Source organism: Geotrypetes seraphini, chromosome 2 (genome assembly GCF_902459505.1).
Source record: "Geotrypetes seraphini chromosome 2, aGeoSer1.1, whole genome shotgun sequence".
Lineage (NCBI taxonomy): Eukaryota > Metazoa > Chordata > Amphibia > Gymnophiona > Dermophiidae > Geotrypetes > Geotrypetes seraphini.
This window is the reverse complement of record NC_047085.1, coordinates 212893604-212920584: the sequence shown is the minus strand read 5'-3', so window position 1 is coordinate 212920584 and position 26981 is coordinate 212893604. Positions and strand designations below refer to the sequence as shown.

The 26981-nt window shown below is 45.4% G+C and overlaps 1 protein-coding gene across 5 annotated transcripts in view; it reads right to left on the bottom strand.

The window, feature by feature from the left end:
* EXOC2 (exocyst complex component 2) overlaps positions 1–26981 on the bottom strand; it is a 273747-nt gene that overhangs the window by 185582 nt on the left and 61184 nt on the right. For all 5 annotated transcript variants that reach the window (XM_033934892.1, XM_033934888.1, XM_033934890.1 and 2 more), the window contains exon 6: positions 13534–13658. In XM_033934892.1, the coding sequence (XP_033790783.1) occupies positions 13534–13658 (125 nt within the window). The remainder of the gene's footprint in view (positions 1–13533; positions 13659–26981) is intronic.

The following is a 26981-nucleotide window of genomic DNA, read 5'->3' as shown; positions in this document are numbered from 1 at the left end:
CTTGCACTGTAAGGATAACTATGGCAAATTGTAACCTGTAAACCAGTGGTCTGAAACTCAAACCCTTTGCAGGGCCACATTTTGGATTTGTAGGTACGGAGGGCCTCAGAAAAAAATAGTTAATGTGTTATTAAAGAAATGACAATTTTGCATGAGGTAAAACTCTTTATAGTTTATAAATCTTTCCTTTTGGCTAATCCCCTCTTCTACGAAACTGCGCTAGAAGTTTCTAGTGCGGGGAGCCGCACTGAATGGTCTGTGCTGTTCCCGACAATCTCTGAACGTTGGGAGCAGCTCGGGCCATACAGCGGAGCTCCCTGCACTAGAAACTGCTAGTGCAGTTTCATAGAAGAGGGTGTAAGTCTTAATAATAATATTATAATTTATAGCTAAAGAGACATATGATCAAGAAACTGTTTTGTTTTACTTTTGTGATTATGATAAACATACCGAGGGTCTCAAAATAGTACCTGGCAGGTTGCATGTGGTCCCAGGGCCGCAAGTTTGAGACCACTGCTGTAAACTGCATATTATATATATTAGCATTAGACCCTATTTGGAAAATAGGTGATTTTGCAATGAAAATTACCCCCACTGAGCTGGTTAGAAGTGGCTAAAGTAGTGCTGCCCGATTCAAATCGATTCACCGATTAACTTCGGGTAAATCAATTCGAATCAATTTTTTTTTTTAATTGGCCTTGCCGATTCGGTGACCGACTCTCCTCCCTGTGCTTTTCTAAAGCAAGAGTTGCAGCGCTGCCTCTTGCTGGCCTGCCGCTGCCGCTCCTGCTTTAGGGGAGGGCTAGTCGGGAAGAGCTACAAAAATGCTGGTTCTACCTTGTTCCGTGCTTTGGCATCATTTCCTGCATCCTCTAGCTTCTCCCCCCCAAAGCCTTCCACTTTTAACACAGCCTGCAGAGAGGATCACCAGTGCTCTACGCGATCCTTGTAGGCTGCCACAGTCCTCAGAAGCATGATCCTGCCCTTGATGTCGGAGAAGGGGCGGGGCCGCATCAGAGGGAACGTGCTTCTGAGGACTGTGACAGCCTACAAGGATCGTGTAGAGCACCAGCGATCCTCTCTGCAGGCTGTGGTAAGAGTGGAAAGAAGGGGGAGTAGGCCTTCAGGGGAGTGGGACCCTGGTCTAGAAGTACAAGGATGGATGGAAGGGAGAAGGGGTACTGCTGGACAGGGGGAACAGGGAAGGGAGAAGAGGTACTGCTGGATGGGGGGAGGTAAAAGGAAGGAAGAAGAGGTGCTGCTGGACCTGGCAGAAAGGAAGGAAAAGGAAAGGTGCTACACAATGGAGGGGAGAGAGCATGTTGGGTTGGGGGGTGGGAAGGAGGGTTGCCACTCGAGGAAAGAGGAAAGGACAGAGAGAGAAAGCATGCAGGAGGCAGAAAGTATTGGACTCATGAAGAGGGCGAGATGGACAGGGAGGCAGAAAGGAGGGAAGGAGAAATGTTACATTGGGGAAGGAGGGAGATATGCAGGATGAAAGGGTAGTTAAGAAAAAGAGAGATGGTGGATCTGGAGATGGTGGGGTCCATCAGCTGCGTGGATGGAGATGAAAAAAGGGAAGATGCTAGACCTCTGGGGGAGGGAAGGGAAATGGAAGGGGAGGACAGAGATGTAAGATGGATGGTTAGCATAGAGAAAGAAGAAGTCCCTGGCAAGCGAGTTAGCAGAAGACAACCAGAGCCTGGGACCAACAAGATTTGAAAAATGAACAGACAACAAAAGGTAGAAAAAATAATTTTATTTTCTGTTTTGGGATTACAATATGTCAGATTTGAAATGTGTATCCTGCCAGGGCTGGTGTTAGACCATAAACTTGAGCTAGAATTTAATAGAGAAAGGAAAATCTCTTTTAAGAACATAAGAACATAAGAAATGCCTCTGCTGGGTCAGACCCGAGGTCCATCGTGCCCAGCAGTCCGCTCACGCGGCGGCCCAACAGGTCCAGGACCTGTGCAGTAATCTTCTATCTATACCCCTCTATCCCCATTTCCAGTAGAAATTTGTCCAATCCTTTCTTGAACCCCAGTACCGTACTCTGCCTTATAACGTCCTCTGGAAGCGCATTCCAGGTGTCCACCACACGTTGGGTAAAGAAGAACTTCCTAGCATTTGTTTTGAATCTGTCCCCTTTCAACTTTTCCGAATGCCCTCTTGTTCTCTTATTTTTCGAAAGTTCGAAGAATCTGTCCCTCTCTACTCTCTCTATGCCCTTCATGATCTTATAAGTCTCTATCATATCCCCTCTAAGTCTCCTCTTCTCCAGGGAAAAGAGACCCAGCTTCTCCAATCTCTCAGAATATGACAGGTTTTCCATACCTATTATCAGACGTGTTGCTCTCCTTTGAACCCTCTCGACTAATGCCATATCCTTCTTAAGATACGGCGACCAATATTGGACGCAGTACTCCAAATGCGGGCGCACCATCGCCCGATACAACGGCAGGATAACTTCTTTCGTTCTGGCTGTAATACCCTTTTTGATTATACCAAGCATTCTATTCGCTCTCTTAGCAGCCGCTGCACACTGTACCGACGGCTTCATTGTCATGTCCACCATTACCCCCAAGTCCCTTTCCTGGGTACTCTTATTCAATAACATCCCTCCCATTGTATAGTTGTACCTCGAGTTTCTGCTCCCCACATGTAATACTTTACATTTTTCAATGTTGAACTTCATCTGCCATTTCGCCGCCCATTCTTCTAATTTGTTCAAGTCCCTTTGCAACTTTTCGCAGTCCTCTGTAGTCCGAGCTCCATTAAATAGTTTGGTGTCGTCCGCAAATTTTATTATCTCGCACTTCGTTCCTGTTTCTAGATCATTTATGAAGATATTAAATAGCAGCGGCCCGAGCACCGAGCCCTGCGGGACACCACTCGTGACCCTCCTCCAGTCGGAGTAGTGACCCTTCACTCCTACCCTTTGTTTTCTACCCTCCAACCAGTTTCTGATCCATCTATGTACGTCTCCTTCCACCCCATGGTTCTTCAGTTTCCGGAGTAGACGTTCATGGGGCACCTTGTCAAAGGCTTTTTGGAAATCTAGATATATGATGTCTATGGGGTCTCCTTTGTCCATCCGTTTGTTGATCCCTTCGAAGAAGTGCAATAAATTCATTAGGCACGATCTTCCCTTGCAGAAACCATGCTGGCTGGTTATCAGAAGTTCATTTTTTTCAAAATGTTGATCGATGTTTTCTTTTATCAGTGCTTCTGCCATTTTCCCTGGAACCGAAGTCAGGCTCACCGGCCTGTAGTTTCCCGGGTCACCTCTTGATCCCTTTTTAAAGATGGGCGTAACGTTGGCTATCTTCCAATCTTCCGGGATCTCGCCTGTTTTCAGGGATAAGTTGCAAATTTGCTGCAGTAGTTCCGCTATCTCCTCCTTTAATTCCTTCAGAACCCTTGGATGTATGCCATCCGGACCTGGGGATTTGTCAGTTTTTAGTTTTTCTATCTGCCTACGAACGTCCTCAAGGCTCACTTCTATGGATGTTAATTTTTCTGCCTGACTTCCGTTGAAGAATTGCTCAGGTTCCGGTATGTTGGACGTGTTTTCGTTTGTAAATACAGACGAGAAGAACATGTTAAGTCTTTCTGCCACTACCTTCTCCTCCTTCACCACTCCCTTCCTGTCTCCGTCGTCCAGCGGTCCCACTTCCTCTCTAGCCGGCTGCTTCCCTTTAACATATCTGAAGAATGGTTTGAAATTTCTTGCTTCCCTGGCTAGCCTCTCTTCATACTCTCTTTTGGCTTTCCGAACCTCACGGTGACATTCTTTTTGATGCTTCTTGTGCTCTTTCCAGCTCCCCTCAGTTTTGTCCTTTTTCCATTTCTTGAATGATTTTTTCTTATTGCCTGTCGCTTCCTTCACTGTTTTGGTTATCCACGCCGGGTCTTTTGTTCGATTCTTTTTACACCCCTTCCTGAATCTGGGGATATACAGATTTTGTGCCTCGCTCACCATGTCCCTGAAGAAGGACCATGCATGATTTACCGTTAGCCATGTTTTGGAAGTGTTCCTAAGTTTCTTCCTTACCAATTCCCTCATTGCTTCGTAGTTTCCTTTCCTGAAGTTAAACTTTGTCGCAATGGATCTCTTGCCTTTTGACACTCCTACCTCAACCTTGAACTTGATCATATTATGATCGCTGTTTCCCAATGGTCCCACTACTTCTACTTCCTTTGCAGGTCCCCTTAACCCATTTAGGATTAGATCCAGAGTGGCATTTCCTCTCGTCGGTTCTCTAACAAGCTGTTCCATGAAACAATCCTGTGTAGCTTCCAGGAATTTTGTTTCCCTAGCGCATTTCGAGCTTCCAAGCCTCCAGTCTATCCCAGGGTAGTTGAAGTCTCCCATAATAACCGTGTTGCCGCTTTTGCATTCACGCTTCATCTCGGCTTCCATTTCCTCATCGATATCTCTGGTTTGCCCCGGTGGGCGATAAAACAGGCCCATCTTTATTTCAGGCCCTTTCCTTCCCGGTATTTTAACCCATAGAGATTCCGGCTTGCTGGCCGTCTCTGCTGTGTCCATTTGTGTGGATTGTATGCCTTCTTTTATGTATAGGGCTATTCCACCTCCTTTTTGTCCTGTTCTGTCCTGGCGATAGAGCTTGTATCCCGGTAGTGCTGTATCCCATTTGCTTTCCTCATTCCACCATGTTTCAGAGATTCCAATGATGTCGATGTCTTCTGCGTTGGCCAAGGCTTCTAGTTCCCCCATTTTGTTTCTTAGGCTCCTTGCATTAGCATATATGCACTTTAGATCCTGGTATTTTGCTGTCCTCCTTTCCTTTCCCTGTGCTTCGGTCCATATTTTCTTCTCTTTTGCTGCAGACATTGTAACCACTTCTTCTGGGTTAGTCGACTCCTGTAGTTTGTCCCTTGTTCCTTCCCAGCCATTTTTCCCCTCGGTATCTTCACAGGATACCGTCTTCCGAATCGTCGACCCTTTGTCAACTGTCGGCTTTCCCCTTCTTCTTAGTTTAAAGCCTGTTCTATTCCTCTCTTGACGTTGTTTGCTAGGAGTCTAGTTCCTGCTGCGCTCAGGTGCAGTCCATCTTTCCTGTATAGCTTGCTCTTGCCCCAGAACGCCGTCCAGTTCCTCACGAAGTGGAATCCTTCTTCCTCACACCATCTCCTCATCCACGTATTTATTGATTGTAGTTCCTCCTGCCTTTTCACATCTGCCCTCAGTACTGGTAGGATCTCAGAGAACACTATCTTCTGGGTTCTCATCTTCAGCTTCCTTCCCAGAATCTTGAATTGTTCTAACAGCGTGCTTCTTTTGTAGTCTCTCCTGCTGACATCGTTCGTCCCGATGTGGATCACTACAGCGGTCTCTTCTGTCTCCGCCCCTTCCAGGATCATTTCAATTTTGTCCCCGATGTCCTTGGTTCTTGCTCCCGGAAGGCAGGTCACCAGTCGGTCCTCTCTCCCTCCTGCTATGTGGCTGTCCACATGCCTAAGGATCGAGTCTCCCACTAGGATCGCTGACTTTCCTCTCTTCAATTTTCGCTTCGGTCTCAGGTCAATGTCCTCAATGTACTTCACTCTTTCTTCATTTGGGCCTCGACTAGCCAAAATCTCCCCCTCTTGCGATAGCCCTCTGTGGGTGTCATCCTTGGGGTAATCTTCTTCTTGCTCTCCCTTGCATGTTGGTATCCGTGTAGCTTCTTCTTTCATCTGAAGTTCGTTCTCTTCCACCTTCGTCCTGTATGCCTCTTCAATGAATCTCTCGAGTTCCCTGACTTCCTCCTCAATGTGTCTCTCCGTGGTGTGAAATCCTTCTAGCTCCTGAATCTTGTCCTCTAGTCGCTTGACCTCCTTCTTCAAGCTTTTCAGTTCCTGACACCGACCGCATACATACGACTGTCTCCCCGAGGGGAGATAGTCGTACATATGACAGTCTGTGCAGAACACTGGAAAGCTCATCTTCTGGCTTCCTTCTGCTTCCATTGTTGTTCCTTCCTTAAGATATCAGTTGAGATTACTTGTGACTTGTGCCCGCTTTGTGTCCTTTCTCTCTCTCTACCTGCTGCTGGGGTCCTCTCTCTCTCTACCAGCCGCTGGTGTCCTCTCTCTCACTCTCTCCCTCTGCCTGCTTGTTATACTTGTGTGAACGGCTTGGCCCTTTGTGTCTGTCTCTTTCTTACCTTCTGTGCTTTCCTTCTGTACTTGTCGCTTCTTTACCTTCTGTCTTACTCCGTTGCCTTGTCCCTTCTCAAAGGCCCTTCGCAAAGGCGCTCTCGCTAAGGCGAGCGCCTTTGCCGCGCGCCGAACGGCTGCGTGCCGTTGGCTCCGCCCCCTTTCAAGGGGGAGTCCGACGCTGCCTCTGACGCGGTGGGGGTGGGCGGAGCGTACTCTCGCCGCTTCCCCTAGTCCTGTGCTTCTTCCTGCCTCCTTCCCCTGCGCAGAACTCTGTGTCTCCGACTCTCCCTCTCTGTCCGGCTACCAGAGCACGCTGCCTTCTTCTCCTTTGCTCTGGCAACCCGATTCAGCGCTCGCTGCGTTGGCTCCGCCCCCTTTCAAGGGGGAGTCCGACGCTGCCTCTGACGCGGTGGGGGTGGGCGGAGCGTACTCTCGCCGCTTCCCCTAGTCCTGTGCTTCTTCCTGCCTCCTTCCCCTGCGCAGAACTCTGTGTCTCCGACTCTCCCTCTCTGTCCGGCTACCAGAGCACGCTGCCTTCTTCTCCTTTGCTCTGGCAACCCGATTCAGCGCTTTTGTTTATTTTGTTTACATCACAGCGCCAGTGTGGGTAGGAGAGGGCAAAGAGGGTGAAGAGGCTATAAAATAAACCCACCAGGATGTTTGAAAAAAAAAAAAAACACCCACTTGGGCAGGAAAATCGAATCGAAAAATCAGTTCAATAGGTTAAATCAAATCAAAATTTTTTTTCCTGAATCGGAAACACTAGGCTACAGGAAGGCTGCTTTGAACAGGGCTATACCATGGAAAGCACCCTGATTTACATATTACCCGAGCTTTCTGTTTTCTTCTTGAAGTGGAAGAGTCAGAAGGCTCTACAAATACTAGAATGTATACCGTGTTTCCCTGAAAATACCTACCCCGAAAATAAGCCCTAGCATGATTTTCAGGGTAGGTCTTAATATAAGCCCTACCCCAAAAATAAGCCTTAGTCCCCGGAAGTCTAATCCGAATGTCCCTGGATTCGCCGGCAGCAGCACTTCCCCCTGCCATGCAGTGGAACCCCCGCTGACCCTCCCATCTTTCCATCTCTCCCTCCCAACCGAACCCCGCTGGCTCTCTGACCGTGAGATCTACCAAAGAGCAGCGTCAGCAGCACTCTAAACAGGCTGCTTTGCTTCTTCTCCCGCCAGGGCATTCCCTCAGCTGCATCACTGATGATGTCATCAGTAACGTGGCACACAGAAGGCCCCGGCGGGAGAAGGCCACGAAGCAGCCTGTTTAGAGTGCTGCTGATGCTGCTCTTTGGAGAGAGGTATGTAGGTCTTGCGGTCAGCGGGATTCAAATGGAAGGATGGGAGGGTCAGCCGGGGTTCGGCTGCGAGGGGGGCTGCTCAAGGGTTCTGCTGCACATAAAGGAGGGATAAAAGCTGTGCAAGGGTTCTGCTGCATGAGGGATGGGAGGGAGGAAGGGATAGAAAGATGCTGCAGTGGGAAGGCACAAGGGGATAGGTGAAAGGGGAGGGAAGATGCTGCACATGTGGGGGAGAAAAAGGAAAGAGGAAGTACTGGGATGAAGGACAGGAAGGGAGAGATGATCATGTACATGAAAAAAATAAGACCTACCCCTTAGTGCATTTTTTAGACCCAAAATTAATATAAGACACTGTCTTATTTTCAGGGAAACACAATACTTTACCCAAGAAAAGAACAGCTGCTTGGAAGGAAGGCTTAAACAGGAGATTTGGAAACTGACCCTAGAAGAGAGCAGCTGGTGGACTTTTCTGGTGAATGCCTGAATAGCGTCCTTGTTCCCTTAAACTTTGAAGGCTGGTGACAAGTACCTAGCACCTACCCCTCATCCTTGAGGGACTGGCCTAGGGTCTCATTACAGGGGCAAGAACTCCTTGGCAATAGTGGTGACCAAAGCCCCTCCTGGACTTTCCTCCGAATCAAGGCCCCCCTTTGTGGTACCTCAATCAGCCTTCCAACCCAAAAAGCCCTACTAGTGATCTCCCCCCCCCAAAAAAAATTGTTCCTTCTCTAACAAAGACCTCCCCCAAGGAAACAACCCCTCTCCTTCATGCCTTTCTTCTTTCAAAGGTGTCTCCCAGCGCCAGCCTACCCTATTCAGAATACCTAGTGTCTAATGGAGCAGGCAGGAACAGTCCCAGGCACTCTTGCTCTCACCTTCACCCAAATGGCAATAGCAAAATCTACTGGTAATCTCACAATAATTTAAATTTCAGGTTGAAGGAAAGGTAACTTTCTGGAGTTTTTTTTAATCTTGGGGGGGAGACAGGGGTTGTCCAATACGGGAAATGCTCTGGTCAAAACTATTGCCAATAGGTGCTAGCCTCTTTTAACATGCAGCCCAGTAGCAATGAACTACAGCTTGGAGGCTCAAAGCTCCCAGACCCTTAGAATGACACTGCTTGTGAAGTGGCTTGCAAGCAGTGTAATTCATTTGACACTGGGATCTGCATGGTACAGGGGTACTGAAGGTTGGCGACTCATGTGGTAAATCAAAGTTGTCATTTCTTTAATAAGACATTAACTAGTTTTTCTTCGGCCCTCCAAGAACCTACAAATCCAAAATGTGGCCATGTAAAGGGTTTGAGTTTGAGACCACTGCTCTAAATGGTTAAAATAATATGAAAAGGGAAAACCGCAAATTGATGAAGCCTTATGTAATAAAACTATTTAAAAATCTACATTAGATTTAAAGTTCTTATTTTTTTATTTCTGCACTTTTTAAAATTTTACTTCCAAAGTAATAATCTAATCATATGCTAAAGCAGCAAAGCAAAACTTCAAAATAAAGTGGAAGTAAAATTTAAAAATAGTACTTGATCAGAAGTAATGTGCTAAAACAAAAGTATAATTTGAAATAAATCTGACTTCTATTTTAACCTCCATTTTGCAATGGTAATAAAGTTAGGGCCTGATGCACCAGGTGGCTAGAAAACAGGAGCCTGCCATGTGTTAATCACAGATAAATGTCGCTTGCAGAATCACAGACCCTAGTGCCAGAAATGTAGGCAAGGGTTTTATAGGTCTACATTTCCAGTGCTTAGGGTCCTTGTAGAATCGTGGCTAGCAGCGGTGGAGTTTTTGATGCGATTGTTTCATTGCTACTTTTCTTACCTGCACAGGCTAAGTTTTTTGTTTGCGGCCCTATTTGATATCTTATCCACCTGGGACCCCTGAAGAAGGCATATTTACCGTAACACGGACCGTGTCAGGTCCTTTGGTTTGGTTCAAGGTGATAACTTTAACCACATTTATTAATTCAGTTTTAATAAATTTAGCCTGCATCTTTGTACATCTGTCTGCAGTTCTCTTTCTTTTGGTTTGTTCTTCACTCACTGCAGACTGTGTTGGTTTTTTCTCTTTTTGTTTTCTAGCTGTGCTTAGTGACAACAAAGTCTGCCTCTAAATATGCCTACTTCTGGCCTTTAATGCCAGTCCCAAAGGACACCTAGCGGTACAACCCATAAATATGCCTACTTCCAGGCTTCAGCACCACTAGGCTCCATGGATCCAGGTGCTGGTCCCAGAGGGTGCCTAATTTTTTAAAATATGTTTTTAATTGGTTTATAATGGCACAAACTTTTCATAATCAGGCCCTTAACATCTAACTTTACCTTCATTTTAATTATGAAGGCTCTATGGTCCAGGGTCCCTGTCAACATCTAACTTTACCTTCATTTTAATTATGAAGGCTCTATGGTCCAGGGTCCCTGTCAACCTGAGTCAGGACACCTACAATACGAAGGCTCTCAGACCAAAAGTACGCAAAACCTTCAGCTTTTCTCCTGTGAACTAACAGAACTTACTTAGCCCAGAAATATTTTCTATCATCTTTTTCTACCAGCACCATTTTCCAAAATGGTAGCAGTTTGATACCATGCTATCAAGACAACATGGATTAAGGGGATGATGGAAGCCACTTCCCACTAGAGGAAGTACTGCACATTGGAGAACGCTCTTACCAAATGTCAAGGGCTTTCTATGCCAACGTAGAAATCCTATCTCCAGGAGTCATTAATTATGGAGATATGGCACAGGTGTTTATTATTATTATTATTATTATTATTTCTGTCATGGATCCACAAATTCCAGTTATTACATTGGGACCTTGCAGCATGCCAAATGTTTCAGAAGCATTTCAACCTATTCCATAGTAAAACAGTTTACCAATTGTTTAACACTGTACACAAATCAAAACACAGAAATGGAAGTTCTAAAATAAATCAATGTAATTTTTTAAAGGATGATGTCAGAAAGAAAATATGTGAGGTTAAGAGGTAGGGGAAATATGAAGTAAAAGTTATGAGGGGAGAAAAAAAGATGATTAAAGAACAAAAAGTAATGGAAGATAAAAATGGCAAGGGTGAAAAGAAATGAGAATATGATAAACATGTAGGGAGAATATAAGGAACATAAAAATAAAGGTATTAGGAAAATAAAAAAAGACTCTTATGGCTGTCATACAGTGTAAGTCGAAACATTGTTTTTCTGATGTCTACCCAATGGAAAACAAAAGATATCCTTTCTAATTTTTCCTTGAAAAACCGAGACAGTGATTTTTTTTTCTCCGAGTCTCATTTCTAAAAAAACAAACAAAAAAACCCCAACAAAAAAAACAAGTACAGTAATACCTTGGATTGCAAGTAACTTGGTATGCAAGTGTTTTGCAAGACAAGCAAAACATTTTATTAAATTTTAACTTGATATGTAAGCAATGTCTTGCAATACAAGTACTTACAGTATACACACATCACAACTGAGTCAATGGTTCTTCTCTCTCTGATGCTGCAAGAGTGTAGTGACTGTTCTAAATGAGCGAGGTCTTGCAATACAAGTACGTATACTATTTTGCATTAAAGTTTTATGGTTATGGAATGAATCTTCTGAGTTTCTATTATTTCTTATGAGGAAATTCACTTTGATATACGAGTGTTTTGGATTACAAGCATGTTTTCGGAACAAATTATGCTCGTAAACCAAGGATTTAATGTACCGTATTTGCCGGCGTATAAGACGACTTTTCAGTACCTTAAAATCCTCCCCAAAGTCGGGGGTCGTCTTATACGCCGGGTACTGTTTACATGCCCTTACTTTACATTAGAGAGCTGCACGGGGACGCCCCTAGGGTCGCGGGGATCCCGTGGGGACGCCCCCTAGGGTCGCGGGGATCCCATGGGGACGCCCCCTAGGGTCGCGGGGCTCCTGCGGGGCTGGATGCTCAGTCTTCTGGATGTACGCGGCTCTTCTTCTCCCTACCTTCTCTGCTTGCAGCACAGAGCCGAACGGAAGTCTTCCCGACGTCAGCGCTGACGTCGGAAGGGAGGGAGGGCTTAAACAAAGCCCTCCCTCCCTCCGACGTCAGCGCTGACGTCTGGAAGACTTCCGTTCGGCTCTGTGCTGCAGGCAGGGCAGATAAGGAGAAGGAGAGTAGCCTCGCGGTTCGAGTGGCTACCAAGAGAGAGGGGCGGCCGCCCCGCCCCGGTTGCAGCACAGCCGGCCAGGTTCCTTTACTTTTGTGGCACTTCCCCGACCGACCGATAACAGCCCGGGTCCGACAATCCTCCCTTACAGCAGCTGTAAGAAGGTAATTTAGATTCGCGGTTAAGGGCAGGGAGGTTTGTCGGACCGGGGCTGTTGTCGGTCGGTCGGGGAAGTGCCACAAAAGTAAGGGGACCTGGCCGGCTGTGCTGCACCCGGGGCGGTAGAGAAGGTGTGCGGAAGAAGGGGTAGTCTTATACGGCGAGTATATAACAAAACTCTATATTTTAACTAAAAGTTGGGGGGTCGTCTTATACGCCCAGTCGTCTTATACGCTGGCAAATACGGTATTTTTTAAACTTAAGGAAGCCTACTACTTAAACACATCCATCACTATGAATCTCAGTAAAAAGGTATGCTTACCCTTATCAGGTTGCAATGTAGGCATCACAAAAGTGATTTATACCACTTATTAACATATTCATCAAATATGTTTTTTAAAAAGTCTTATCATAAATAAAACGGTGCATGCTTAATTTTAAGATACATAAGTGGAGTTTAATCTTACACATAGAACTCGGGAAATCAGAATTGAAACATACTCAATTCTAGCGGTAATTTTAAAAAGGCTTTGCTGGGACATTCAGCGACAGCTCCCTTTTAAGAAACATACATAGATACAATAAACAGTACTATCCCAGTGGATTCCACATGGAAGTGTCAATTTCACAGCTTCCATATGTAGCTGTCCCATTTTACAAGCTTATATGATTAAGTGCCATTAATTAAGTAGTGGGGCTATAATTTTATGGAAGTTTCATTTTGAAGGTGGAAATAAACAAGGAAGGAATTAAGGAGAATGATTCCCTTAATTCCTTCATTTAGAGCAGTGGTCTCAAACTCAAACCCTTTGCGGGACCACATTCTGGATTTGTAGGTACTTGGAAGACCTCAGAAAAAAATAGTTAATATCTTATTAAAGAAATGACAATTTTGCATGAGGTAAAACTCTTTATAGTTTATAAATCTTTCCCTAATAATAATATTGTAATTTATAGCTAAAGAGACATATGATCAAGAAACTGTTTTATTTTACTTTTGTGATTATGATAAACATACTGAGGGCCTCAAAATAGTACCTGGCAGGCCGTGAGTTTGAGACCACTGATGTAGAAGAACTGGCTGAAATGGGCACTTTTAAAAAAACATATGTGCCCCTCTTTGAGCTGATGTAAAACTTAATAGAGAATATAAATGTAGATTTTTATCCCACCCAGTACCCACCCCTACAATGTATCCTTCAAACCATAGGCGTTGGAACAGGCCAAGGCTTCCCCCAAAACTGGTGCCATCCTTCCCATCCAGCTTCTGGATTTCTACCTTAATTTTGGGGGCAGCCGCCATGCAGCATCAATGTGCAGGCCTGCCCTGGATCCCTTCATTCTACTTCCGGCAGCAGGCCTGCTCATTGACGCTGCATGGTGGCTGCCTCAAAGATTTAAAGTACAACTCAGGAGGAGGTAGGAGTTGGAGTCTGAAGTTCGTGAGAGGTGCTGCAGAATTCCACTGGGGCCAGGGCGGAGCTCTGGACAGTGTTCCACTGCCCATGCTTCAAACATCTGCACTGTTGGAATTTCCATCTGTAAATAGCGGTTTTCTGAAACTGTTGTTTATATATGTATATAATCTACATGTATAAATGCTACTATGTTTACATGGAGATGCTTTTAAAATAAATGCTTTTAAATGCTTTTAAAATAAATGCTTTTATATCACAAAGTACAAAGAAATAAAATATATTTTGGTGGTTTGCAGATCTAGTAAAAAAAATATCAGAACAAAGCAAAAATGTACCTGCTAAAGCATCTTGGGCCTCAAAGAAAGTACTAAGACCTCCTTTCACATAGGCAAGGCTTCCTTCATTCTTTTTGTTAGCCTGTTTTCTTAAGTTGTTTGCTGCCATTTTCAGCTGATCAAAGCTTAAATCAGAAGGAAAAATGTCAGATTTGTGCAATGAATTTAAAGGTTAACAAGTAATATTTCTTCCCCCAAATCAGTATATGACTTATGGGAACCAAAGAAGCAAATAGATGACTTTATAATAGCCACCCAAAATGGAATCATTACATCCAAGCTTATGGAACAGGTTATATATGTTACTTAGGCCTCTGCTTGTTATTTTTAATGAACCCAAATTACTGATAGGAATCATAATCACCAATAATGATTTCACATAAACAGACTTTTAAGCAGTAGTTGTGAAGGCCTATCCAGGTGGCAAGTGGTAAACACTAGGCACTGTTAATACAGCAGGCACAGGATAATTTTTTATACAGTAAAACCTTGGTTTGCGAGCATAATTTGTTCCAGAAGCATGCTTGTTATCCAAAGCACTTGTATATCAAAGTGAATTTCCCCATAGGAAATAATGGAAACGCAGACAATTCGTTCCACAACCCAAAAACTTTAATACAAAATACTATACATACTTGTTTTGCAAGACTTCGCTCATTTAGAGCAGTCACTACACTCCTGCAGTGTCAGAGAGAGAACCATCGGCTCAGTTGTGATGATGTGACGCGTATATACTGTATGTACTTGTATTGCAAGACTTTGCTTGTATATCAAGTTAAAATTTAATCAGATGTTTTGCTTGTCTTGCAAAACACTTGCAAACCAAGGTTTTACTGTATCTGGTTTTGGCACACCAGACTAGAAGCAGAATTCAGAGGCGCTAGGAGGATGGAGCACTATTCACTGCATAAAGATAATAGCTAGCAGCCAGGTACACCTTAGTCACATTTTAAGGGAGTCGTGGTTGATGCTTCCTGGTCACTGTGATGAAAAAAAACCCCAAAACTTAAAAGATGACTGGTAAAACCTACTTAGAGAAGCTAATGGGAAAAAGACCACACAACAGCAACAGGATTTACACACTGAAAGAGAATTCTGAATAAACCTGACATATACACATTGAGGCAAGTGTAACACAAAAATATATCCATTCGTCTCCATAGAAAATGAAGGACTGAGGGGGTTTCCTCAAAAGTTCTTGAAAATTTCTAGGAAGTGTTTCCTAAGTGGTGTTCTTCTGATGACATCACCTTTATGCGAGGATTCATCTACCCTGTTTTTACTACTTATATCATCTGATTTGTTTTGGATTTTTGTGTTTTTTTTTTTTCAATCCATCTGACTTCCTTGTTTACAGCGTTTTAGTAGGCTTAGGAAGTTACTTTCAATGTCAAGTTTGAAAAAAATATACTGCCAGATATTCAAAGTGCATTAATCAGGCTAGGAATGGCCAATGATCAATTAAAACACTTGTTTGTGGTAATCCAGCCATTTTCAGTGGCCTTTAACAAGTTAGTACCACTGAAAATGACCAGATAGTACAAAACTTCAAGCTGGTTATGTCAGGGGAATCCAGGGACAGAGTACAGTTATGTCCCAATATTCAGACGTAACCAGTCAAGTTTAGTAGCTGGTTAAAAAAGAAAAATAAAAAGTCACAGAAAATAAATGTCAAAGCACGGACAGGGCCTAGCATTGAATCTCCCATTTTAATACTGGCAGTGTTCATGAAAATGCTCTCCCCCCCCCCCCCAACCCCTTATATTCACCTGGTGGGGATAGTTGTTACTTTCAGATACTATTATTTTAATGCAGTTTAACATAAACACTCAATTATTACTTTTATATTTCATAATTTTAGTGGTACAAAATCTTTGCTTTTTAGGCTAGTTCCAAAATACTACATAACATTAGGTCAAAGACAGATAGGACATAAGGCATTTTCTTACAGAAAGAAAACCTAAATATGAAACCTACATCTAAGTACAGATAACTATGAATTAAAGCAACAGCAAAACTAAAGCAGTGGTGACGTCCAAGAAGAGGACACGAATGCCACTGGTGTTCCAAATAAGATGGCTTTTTCAAATTCCAAGTATTGAATATAAATTGTAGTGACCCTTGTACATTAATAAAGCCACCTCATTTGGAACTCTAATGGCATTAGCATCCTCCTCTTGTTCATCACTGCTACTTTTGGTTTGGTTTTGTTCCTATCTGCGGAGAGTTCCTTTTCTTCTGCATTAAAGCAGTAATAATTCAGTTTTACTAAAACATTTTCCTGGCTAGTGACTTATAATCCATAAGAATAAAATGCTAAGCACGCATGCGCACTCTTACCGCGTGATTCCCTGATCCCTGATCTGTTGCGCTATGGCCGGTAAGAGTGTGCATGCGCGCCAGACAAGCCTCCCTGCTCTCCACCTCACGCAGAAACGGCTAAAAACTCCAAATCGCTGGTGAGGGAAATGATCCTGCAAAGGCACTGGGAGCATGCTGCTGGCTGACCCACCTGATCTACCTGCTGGAGAAGGACATCGGCATGTACCTGGGCTCCGTGCGCCCCACCCCTCCCTGCTACCCTGGCACTGCCCAGTACCCCAACTACGGAGGTTACCACAGCCTGGGCTTGGATCCCGCCGCCCCTGCCTCAGTGTCCCTGGCCTGGCTCTCCCCCTATAGCGCTCACCGATGCCAGTGAAAAAAAAGATTTTTTTTTAAAAAAAAGATCGCAGCTCAGACATACATGTGCAGACCATCTATAGATAGCCTGCGCTTGCATGGGAATCGCAGAAAAGCGATCCGTGCCGGCAGATGGGGGCGTTCCTACAATTGCCCCCATCTGCATATTTTTGTTTCCTTAATTCTTCGGACCTGCTCGATCGGGCAGGTTGGTGATTTTGGTCCTAAGGGGGGATTCAGGAAAGGGCATTAAGAGTGTTAAGTCCATTAGTGCATGCAATCACATTAGCATGTCCTAACCGGTATCCTAAGCTTCTTTGTGCTTCCCCCCCCCCTTCTCCCCCGCATAACAACGTCTGAGGAACACACAGTGCGATTCATTGAGTTCAGTAGTTTTTACCTGATGGACTTGGCTGATGCAGCATACTGACCAACCTCACCTTCTCAAATTGACAGGGCTCATTCAATACCCAAATACCTCCCTTCACACTCATCCAGTATGCTTCCGAACCAGACTCCTCCCACTACACATTTATTATTCACTAACCTTTCCTTACTGCCTCTCCCACTAATCAAACGTTCCCAATAACCCAATTCCCTTCCTCTTTCCATCTGATTCACACTCTCACAATCCCTCCATCCACACTTATTTTACCACCACTACTCCTGATCAGACACTCTCGCTCAGTCTGACCCAGATTCTCTACTGCTCTGGCTCCATGTGGCACACACACTTCAAAACTGTTTCCCATCCTCGACTGCTATAACATTCACTCAATTGCTATTTACTTCCACTGCTCTGCCGGACACCCAAACTCATCTTTCTACTGCATCTCCCCAACTGCCCTGCTCCCATTCCACCTCCAATCTGGCACACTTACTCCCCCGACTGCCACCTTTCCTAGGATTCAGCACACTCAATTCCATGCCAATTTACTCCTCCTTACTGATCTGACACAACTGCACAGGGAAATGGAGGGGGAGGGAATGCTGCACAGGGAAGTGGAGGGGGAGAGAGAAATGCTTCTGCATAGGGGGCAGGGAGAGAGACAGAAAAAAAGAAAGACAGCGGGAGAGAGAGACAGAAAGACAGACATATATTCTAGCAGGGGGGAGGTAAAACAAAGGGAGAAGGGCTGCTGCTGGATAAGGGGAGCAGTGAAGGGGTGGTGGTGGATACAGGGGAGGTAAAAGGAAGGGAGAATGGACAGGGGGAGCAGGCAAGGGGTGGTGGTGGACAGCCAAGGAAAAAGAAAGACAGAAAGAAAGAAAGACAGAAATACAGAAAGCTGCCAACATCTTTATCTAGTTTTGCTGCTTGGAATGACGTTCTTCTAACTTCTTTAGTCTCTTTTTTTTTTTTTTGGTTGAGGGGAAAGTAAAGTGATTCATGTTTCTCCAAGGACTTTTTGCTTCTTTCAGTGCAAGTCTATTGTTCAGGTAAATTGAGGTATAGCCCTGTAGTGCTTTAAACAACAGGTAATAGAATTTGATTTAAAACAAGTTCACCCTGCTACTACTGTTGATACTTTGAAGTATTAGCCTTATGCTCTGTAGAAGCAATCAGTGCCCTGCTGTACTTGAGATATAAAGATTTACTAGGACCTTACAAAAAAAATGTTAAATATCATGGATTTTGAATACCAGGTCTGGGAATGTTACCTGCTCTACTTAGTGGTTTTCTACACAATTTTTTAAATGGATGCAATTGAAGCAAGCCATTCAGGTAGGGTTCCCTGAATGGAAAATTCTCAATACTCAATATAGTTTGCAAGTTTTATGTTTCCAGACGGATTTCTTGGGTCACCAAGCCGCAAAATGGTATAAATTAATAAATGGATTTCTAAATAAAAAAAAGAAAACTGGACTTAGGGATATTTGGAGCATTGAGATTGGACAGACAATTTCTGCATCTCAATGGCCAAAATTCTGGTCCTGGAGATTAAGATTAACAAAGTCAGCATCTATGAGTCAAACATGGTTATTTTTATTACATAGAGTGTTATGGACCCCGACGCGCTTGCAAAAGATAGATAATACTAGATCTAATAGATGTTGGCATTGTAAAATAGAAGTAGGGACATTGGATCATTTAATTTTTTTTTGTCCCTGTATAAAAGCTTTTTGGAATTTAATTTGGCCCCAAATAAATATATTACTAGAAAATCACGTAGGACTCTCATATGATACCATATTATTCAGTACTGCAATGAGAACACAGAGTCCAATATCAGCAAATAATAATAAATTACTTTTAATATTGACAGGAGTTGCCATGCAGCAAATCACACAAAATTGGAAAGATTTTACCAAACTAAATTATACATTCTGGTGGAACTCGGTATGTCACATTTACAAAATGGAGAAAATTTTGGCTTTACAACAAGGAAATATTAAAAATTTTAAGAAAATATGGGATCCATTGACTAATTATTCTAGAGATCAGATATCTTAACACATTGATAATAGTAATATAGGGTTAGGGTGGGAAATATAGATATTAATATGAAAGAAAAATGGAAAAACAATTAATAGGGGAAAGGGATGAATATCTATGATATGAATTTGTACATACATATATATTTTATTATACATTTTATAATATGTGATTCATGTATTGAAAGAATGAAAATTCTATAAATAAAAAGTTTAAAAAAAAAAAAAAATAATACAGCAGATGTTCTCAATCCATTCCGCAGGATATATCTAGCCAATTGGGTTTTTAAGATCTTTACAATTTCATACAGTGAAAGCAGGGCATGCAAATCTGCCTCATGCACGTTCATTTAGGACATCCTTAAAACTTGACTGGCTGGGTGTGTCCTAGCCTACAGGGACATACCCAAGGAATCTACAGATTTTCTCCACTTGAGATGTTTCACAGAAGGAGGATAAAAGGGCCTCTGATCTAGAAAAGAGAATACTAGAAGAATTCTCTGTACTTTAATTTGTGGTCAATATGTGGCAGCACCTGGAAGACCTCATAGTGAGATCATTTTTCAGGCAGCTGTGTCTAAGCAAGTGCCAGAACTAAACTTTTGGATGGATAGGAAATACTTAGTCCCAGTTATGTCAGAATAAATTCAAACTAACTAGGTGGGGTCTTATAAGGTCAATTTGTGGACACATGACACCACTAAAATCTTTATAAATTGCCATGACAGAAAGCAGCAGGTTCTCCATGTAAATAATATAAAGGTCATGCTGGCCTCACAGCTTTTGTGCAGGATGCTTGCAGCCCAGCAAAGGGAATTCAGAACAGTAATCTTTTACTTGATCTGCTAAGGCAGCCATGCCTGGAGTGTCTATGCAACAAGTTGAACAGTTAATGATACCCAGAGACAGCAGCTACAAGCAATACTGCAAACTTAAGAGGACCTATTTCTTACTAAACCAGAATTTACCCATTCTGCAATTCATAATGTAACTTGTAGATACTGATTTCCATAAACTGATGAAGATAACTACCTATCAAATATTCATGAGACTGAAAAGCACATCAAAAGGGAGCAGGTTAATGCTATTTCTAGGTATAAAGAATTGCATAGCCTCAGGATTTCTTTTGTAGTTTTTGTTCACAAAGATATCATCAGTTTCTGTATGTGGGCCGCTTGTTGGGGGTACGCGGCCTGCCCGTCCGCCCCCTGCTGAAGCTGCTGCCGGGGATCCCTCCATGCCTGCACACTGCACCACCCCCACCCCCAAAGCCGTCCCTGCTACTTCATTGGAGCTGGATTGGCTCCCTCCTCCCCCAGCAGCACTCTGTGCAAGGACACAGGCAGTAACTCACACGCTGCGTAGCTGACCCGGAACCTTCTCTCCGACGTCAGAACTGATGTCATGCTCCCCCTCTGCACGGAGTTGCTGCTGGGGGAGGATGGAGTGAGTCTTGTTCTAACAAAGTAACAGGGTCGGCTTCAGAGATGGGAGGTGGTACGGCGAGCGGGCGAGCAGACAGGCCAAGCAGAGAGGGATCCACGGCAGCGGCTTCAGCAGGGGGTGGGAAGGCAGGCAGGGATCCCTGGCAGTGCCTGTGGCTTCTTTGGACAGGTTGGCTTTGGGGCATGGATCTGCGGTGTGCAACTTAAGTTTGGGACAAAGTTGGAAGGCAGGGAGGGGGCACACATTCAACACAGAAGGAAGGGAAGAGGCATGAACATGGGACACAGAGGGGAGGGAATAGAAAGGGAGAATTGATAGGCATGAGTGTGTGAGTGAGTGATGGTGCACATGGGGAAAGGAAGAAAGGAAAATTGGGCAGAGAGAGAGGAATGAGGTAGAAATGCATGGGGAATAGAAGGATGAGAGGGAGAAATGTTGGAGGAGAGGGAACATAGGGACAGATTGAAGGGGATGCAAGGAGGAGGAATGTTGGATATAGTGAAGGAGGGAGAGATGTGGCATTGTGCTGGAGAGAGTGATAGAAGGAGAAATGGGCATGGGGCTGGTGGGCAGTGGTGAAAAATGCTGCACATGATCTGGGGGATGAGAGAGGGAGAAATGTTGAATGTGGCAGTAGTGGGGGTGGGAGAGATGCCTGGATCTCTCAAGACAGATGGACGCTGAGAGAGAGAGAGAGAGAGAGGGAGATATATTGCCAATAGGGGTGGAGGAGAGAGGAAGAAAAGTTGGACTCTTGTAGGGATAGAGAGAGATGTTGGTTGGGAAAGGGAATGCGGTCCGGAGGAGAGGAAGCATGCAGAAAGAAAGAAATATTGGATGCACAGTCAGAAGGAAGTGCAACCAGCGACTCATGAAATCACCAGACAACAAAGGTTGGAAAATAATTTTATTTTCAATTTAGTGATCAAAATGTGTCAGTTTTGTGAATCTATATCTGCTGTCTATATTTTGCTCTATATTTGTCTATTTTTCTATAGTTGTTACTGATTGCATATTTTAAAGTCATCTGCCTTGACCTCTTTGGAAAAAAAAAAAACCCTGAATATAAATAACATTTTCTCTGCGTAGTGTGCTTAGTGTTTTTTTTAATTTTGTGGTTACTATTATGTATTAATAAGATTATATTGTGTGTATATGAAAAATGGATGGAAGAAATTGTGTTACAATTAGTACTATTATTATGGGGTAGGGTCAGGGGCGGGGGTAGGGTCAGGGGTGGAGCTTGGGCAGGTCAGACCTTGGGTGGGGGTACTCAGTTGATTAGTATTTGTTAGGCTTAGGGGGTACTTGGCTTGAAGAAGTTGAGAAACACTGTTCTAGCACTATAGAAATAATAAGTAGTGGTAATTCTCTAAACAGACTTTGGAAAGATGAATTAATCAAGTTAGTGTCTTGGTGATACTAAACTGTTTTTCACTTTACATTGATGGAACTGACAGTGCCCCAAGAGATATTCAAACATACAGAAAACAGCTCTCTTTGGCATGATACAAGTACTATGGTGACAATTAGCATTAGATTTAAGGGACTGAGATCATACTTCACATACCTCGAGTTATGAGCAAGTAGGGACTAATTTGTAGAGAAAAAGAAAGTGCATGCAGTTGAAGCAGGCCATTCAGAAGGGGTTCCCTGATTGGCAAAACTTTAAAAACTCAGTATAGCTTGCCGGGTCTTTGCTTCCAGACAGATTTGCTAGGGCATCAGGCAGCCAAGTGGTATAAATTAATATCTGAATTTTTGAAGAAAAAAAAACCCCCAAACAAACTAGTCTTAGAGACATTTGGAGCATTGAGATAAAGCATCAGATTACTGCGAATTTGGGCTTGGAGGATGAGATGTACAGTGTCTGCATCTATGAGACAATCTTGGTTTTTCTTATTACATAGAGCTTTTTGGACCCCTGTTCGATTACATAAATTAGATAGTTCTAAGTCTAATAGATGCTGGCACTGTCATCTCGAAGCTGAGACGTTGGATCATTTATTATACTATTGTCCCTTGATACTGTAGTTTTGGAGGTCTATTTGGGATCAAGTAAATAATTTATTAGAGAATCCATGGTTTTATCGTATGATACTATTTTATTTGATACACTTATGAGAGCTAAAAGTCAATTATTTGCGAGAAAAGCACAGTTACTTACCGTAACAGGTGTTATCCAGGGACAGCAGGCAGATATTCTTAACACATGGGTGACGTCACCGACGGAGCCCTCGGTACGGACCTTTTAACTAGAAGTTTCTAGTTGGCCGCACCGCGCGTGCGCGAGTGCCTTCCCGCCCGACGGAGGAGTGCGTGGTCCCCAGTTAGGATAAGCCAGCTAAGAAGCCAACCCGGGGAGGTGGGTGGGACTTAAGAATATCTGCCTGCTGTCCCTGGATAACACCTGTTACGGTAAGTAACTGTGCTTTATCCCAGGACAAGCAGGCAGCATATTCTTAACACATGGGTGACCTCCAAGCTAACAAAGAGGGAGGAGGGATGGTTGGCCATTAGGAAAATAAATTTTGTAACACAGATTGGCCGAAGTGTCCATCCCGTCTGGAGAATGCATCCAGACAGTAGTGAGTAGTGAACGTGTGAACTGAGGACCAAGTGGCCGCCTTGCAGATTTCCTCGATGGGCGTGGGACGGAGGAAAGCCACAGAAGCAGCCATAGCTCGGACTCTGTGGGCCGTGACAGATCCTTCCAGTGAGAGACCGGCCCGAGCATAACAGAAGGCAATACAGGCAGCAAGCCAATTTGAAAGAGTCCGTTTGGAGACAGGGCGGCCCAAACGGTTGGGATCGAAAGACAAAAAGAGCTGAGGGGATGTTCGGTGAGCTCTGGTACGATCAAGGTAGTAAGCAAGGGCACGCTTACAATCCAGCGTGTGCAACGCCTGTTCTCCAGGATGCGAGTGAGGCTTAGGGAAGAAGACGGGAAGCACAATGGACTGGTTGAGGTGAAAAGCTGAGACCACCTTGGGAAGGAATTTAGGGTGGGTACGCAGAACAACCTTGTCATGGTGAAAAACAGTGAACGGTGGGTCGGCAACCAGTGCATGCAGTTCGCTAACCCTCCTGGCAGAGGTGATGGCAATTAGGAAAAGCACCTTCCAGGTAAGAAGCCTGAATGAAGTTGTGGCAAGAGGCTCAAACGGAGGTTTCATAAGGGCAGAGAGAACCACATTCAGGTCCCAGACGACGGGAGGAGGCTTGAGAGGCGGTTTGATGTTGAAGAGCCCTCTCATAAATCTTGAAACCAGAGGATGAGCCGTGAGGGGTTTCCCGAGAATAGGCTCGTGAAACGCAGTGATGGCACTGAGGTGGACTCTGATGGAAGTGGTTTTGAGGCCAGCGTTGGACAGCGAGAGCAAATAGTCCAAGACAGTTTCCACCGCCAAAGAGGTGGGTTCTTGATGATGCCGGAGACACCACGAGGAGAATCTGGTCCACTTCTGATGGTAACATTGAAGAGTGGCCGGTTTCCTGGAGGCGTCCAAAATGAGGCGGACCGGTTGAGATAGATTCTCCGGAGAGGTCAGCCCGAGAGAAACCAAGCTGTCAGGTGGAGGGAAGACAGGTTGGGATGTAGTAGAGACTGATTCTGCTGTGTAAGTAGAGTAGGAAACACAGGAAGAGGAATGGGCTCCCTGGAGCTGAGTTGAAGCAGAAGGGAGAACCAGTGTTGACGAGGCCACCGAGGGGCGATGAGGATCATGGTGGCATTGTCCTTGCGGAGTTTGGACAAGGTCCGCAACATCAAAGGAAGTGGAGGGAAGGCATAGAGGAACCGATCCCTCCAGTCGAGCAGGAATGCATCCGGGGCCAGACGGTGAGGAGAGAAGAGTCTGGAACAGAATTGGGGCAGCTGATGGTTGTGAGGTGCTGCAAAGAGGTCCACCTGCGGAGTGCCCCATCGAGCAAAGATGGAGAGTAGAGTCGGAGGGTCCAACGTCCACTCGTGAGGTTGAAGGATGCGGCTGAGATTGTCGGCCAGAGAGTTCTGTTCGCCCTGGATATAGACCGCCCTGAGAAAGAGATTGCGGTCCGTGGCCCAGGTCCAGATGCGCAGAGCCTCCAGACAAAGGGGGCGAGATCCGGTGCCGCCCTGCTTGTTTATGTAGTACATGGCGACTTGATTGTCTGTGCACAGGAGGAGGACTTGAGGACAGAGAAGATGCTGGAAAGCCTTGAGGGCGTAGAATATGGCTCTGAGTTCCAGGAAATTGATGTGATGACGACGCTCCTGTGGGGTCCAAAGTCCCTGGGTGCGTAGATCTCCCAGGTGAGCTCCCCACGCGTAGGGGGATGCATCTGTGGTGATGATCATAGAGTGGGGGGGCAGATGGAAAAGTAGACCCCTGGAAAGATTTGAGGAGTTCAACCACCATTGGAGAGATTGCTGAAGAGATGATGTCACAGAGATGGGATGAGAAAGAAGATCCGTAGTCTGTGACCACTGGTTGGCGAGCGTCCACTGAGGTGTACGAAGGTGGAGACGAGCCAGAGGAAGGACATGCACTGTCGAGGCCATGTGACCCAGGAGGACCATCATCTGTCGAGCAGGAATGGAGGGATGCATGAGTACCTGACGGCAGAGATGGAGCAGGGTCTGCTTGCGATCGGAGGGGAGAAAAGCCCTCATTAGCGTGGTGTCCAGAACTGCTCCAATGAATTGAAGTCGCTGGGTGGGAAGCAGATGCGACTTGGGGTAGTTGATCTCGAACCCCAGGAGGTGGAGGAGAGAGATGGTGTGATGAGTAGCCTGTAGCACAAGTGGAGACGTAGGTGCTTTCACCAACCAATCGTCCAAATAGGGGAACACCTGGAGGTTGTGAGACCTGAGGAAGGCCGCTACCACTATAAGGCACTTGGTGAAGACCCTGGGTGAGGAGGCGAGGCCGAACGGTAGCACCTTGTACTGATAGTGGTGGTGCAGTACCTGGAATCGCAGGTAGCGGCGAGAATGTTGATTGATGGAGATGTGAGTGTAGGCCTCTTTGAGGTCCAGGGAACATAGCCAGTCGTGTTGAGAAAGAAGAGGATAGAGCGTGGCAAGGGAGAGCATTCTGAACTTCTCCTTGACCAGACACTTGTTGAGGTCCCTGAGATCGAGAATGGGACGGAGGTCTCCCGTCTTTTTGGGTACCAGGAAGTAGCGGGAGTAGAATCCCTGCCCCCTTTGATCTGGAGGTACTTCTTCGATGGCATTGAGAAGGAGGAGGGATTGAACCTCCCTCAGGAGGAGGGGGGTTTGAGATGAGTTTGAAGCAGACTCTACGGGAAGGTTGTCCGGGGGCAGAGTCTGGAAGTTGAGAGAGTAGCCGTGGCGGATGATGTTGAGGACCCACTGGTCCGACGTGATGACTTCCCAACGGCTTGAGAAAATGGTGAGACGACCCCCGATAGGCTGTGGAAGAGGCAGCGAGGGTGGATGACTGGCTATGCCCTGGAGAGAAGAGTCAAAAGGGCTGAGATTGTTTAGCAGGCTGAGGAGGCTTGGAGGGTTGGGTGGCCTGAGACCGAGCCTGGGCATGGTGCTGCTGTTGACGGGGTCGCCGAGATTGTTGGGGAGGCGGATTGAGTGGCCTGGCTGAGAACCTCCGCTGGTAGGATGATTGAGGCCGATAGGGTCGAGCAGGCGGAGCCTTCTTTTTCGGCTTGATTAGGGTGTCCCACCTAGTCTCATGGGCGGAGAGTTTCTGGGTGGTGGAATCCAGTGACTCTCCAAAAAGCTCATCCCCGAGACAGGGGGCGTTGGCCAGGCGGTCCTGGTGGTTGATGTCCAGGTCGGAGACTCTGAGCCAGGCCAAGCGACGCATGGCAACAGCCATAGCAGAGGCCCGAGAGGTGAGCTCGAAGGAGTCGTAGATCGAGCGGACCATATACTTGCGCATTTGGAGAAGGCCAGATATGTGCTGCTGGAATAGCGGGACCTTGCGCTCAGGAAGGTACTTCTGGAGGGCAGACAGCTGTTGGACCAAGTGTTTGAGATAAAAGGAAAAATGGAAGGAATAGTTGTTTGCCCTGTTGGCAAGCATGGCATTTTGGTAAAGCCTCTTGCCAAACTTGTCCATGGTCTTACTTTCTCTGCCAGGAGGGGTAGAGGCATAGACACTGGAGCCCTGAGTCTTTTTTAAGGTGGATTCCACCAGAAGGGACTCATGGGGCAATTGAGATTTGTCGAATCCTGGAATAGGGATGACACGGTAAAGGTTGTCCAGTTTACGGGGAGCTCCCGGTACCGTGAGGGGATTTTCCAAATTTTTGTAGAATGTCTCCCGTAAGATGTCATGTACGGGAAGTTTGAGGAACTCTTTAGGAGGTTGCTCAAAGTCTAAGGCTTCTAAAAAGGCTTGAGACTTTTTGGAGTCAGATTCAAGGGGAAGTGACAGAGCAGCAGACATTTCCCTCAGAAATTTAGAAAAAGAAGACTGCTCAGGTTTAGAGGAGGCATCAGGCGCCGATGGTTCCTCATCAGATGAGGAGGGATCCTCCTCGGTACCGAGAGGAGTCTCCTCCCATAAATCCGGATCCCTGACCTCTGGTGCGTGTCGGGACACCGGGGTGGAGGGTGCGGTGTGGTGAGTTTTGGACAAAGATTTACCAGAGCGCACCGAAACGGCACCAGGGGAGGACGATCGGCGTCGTTCTCGGTCCCGAGAAGAGTGCCGTACCGCCTGGTGCCGAGCAGGATCCACTGTGGTTCGAGAATGAACCACAGGATCATCAGGAAGTTGTTGTGCCGAAAGGATCGGCATCGAGGTGTTTACCGGTACCGAAGGAGTGGACACCGGGGGCTCGGTGCGGGGCTCGGGCCGGTCTGGTACCGGAAGGAGCGGTGCCAGGATAGAGGGTAGCAGTTGTTCAAGCTG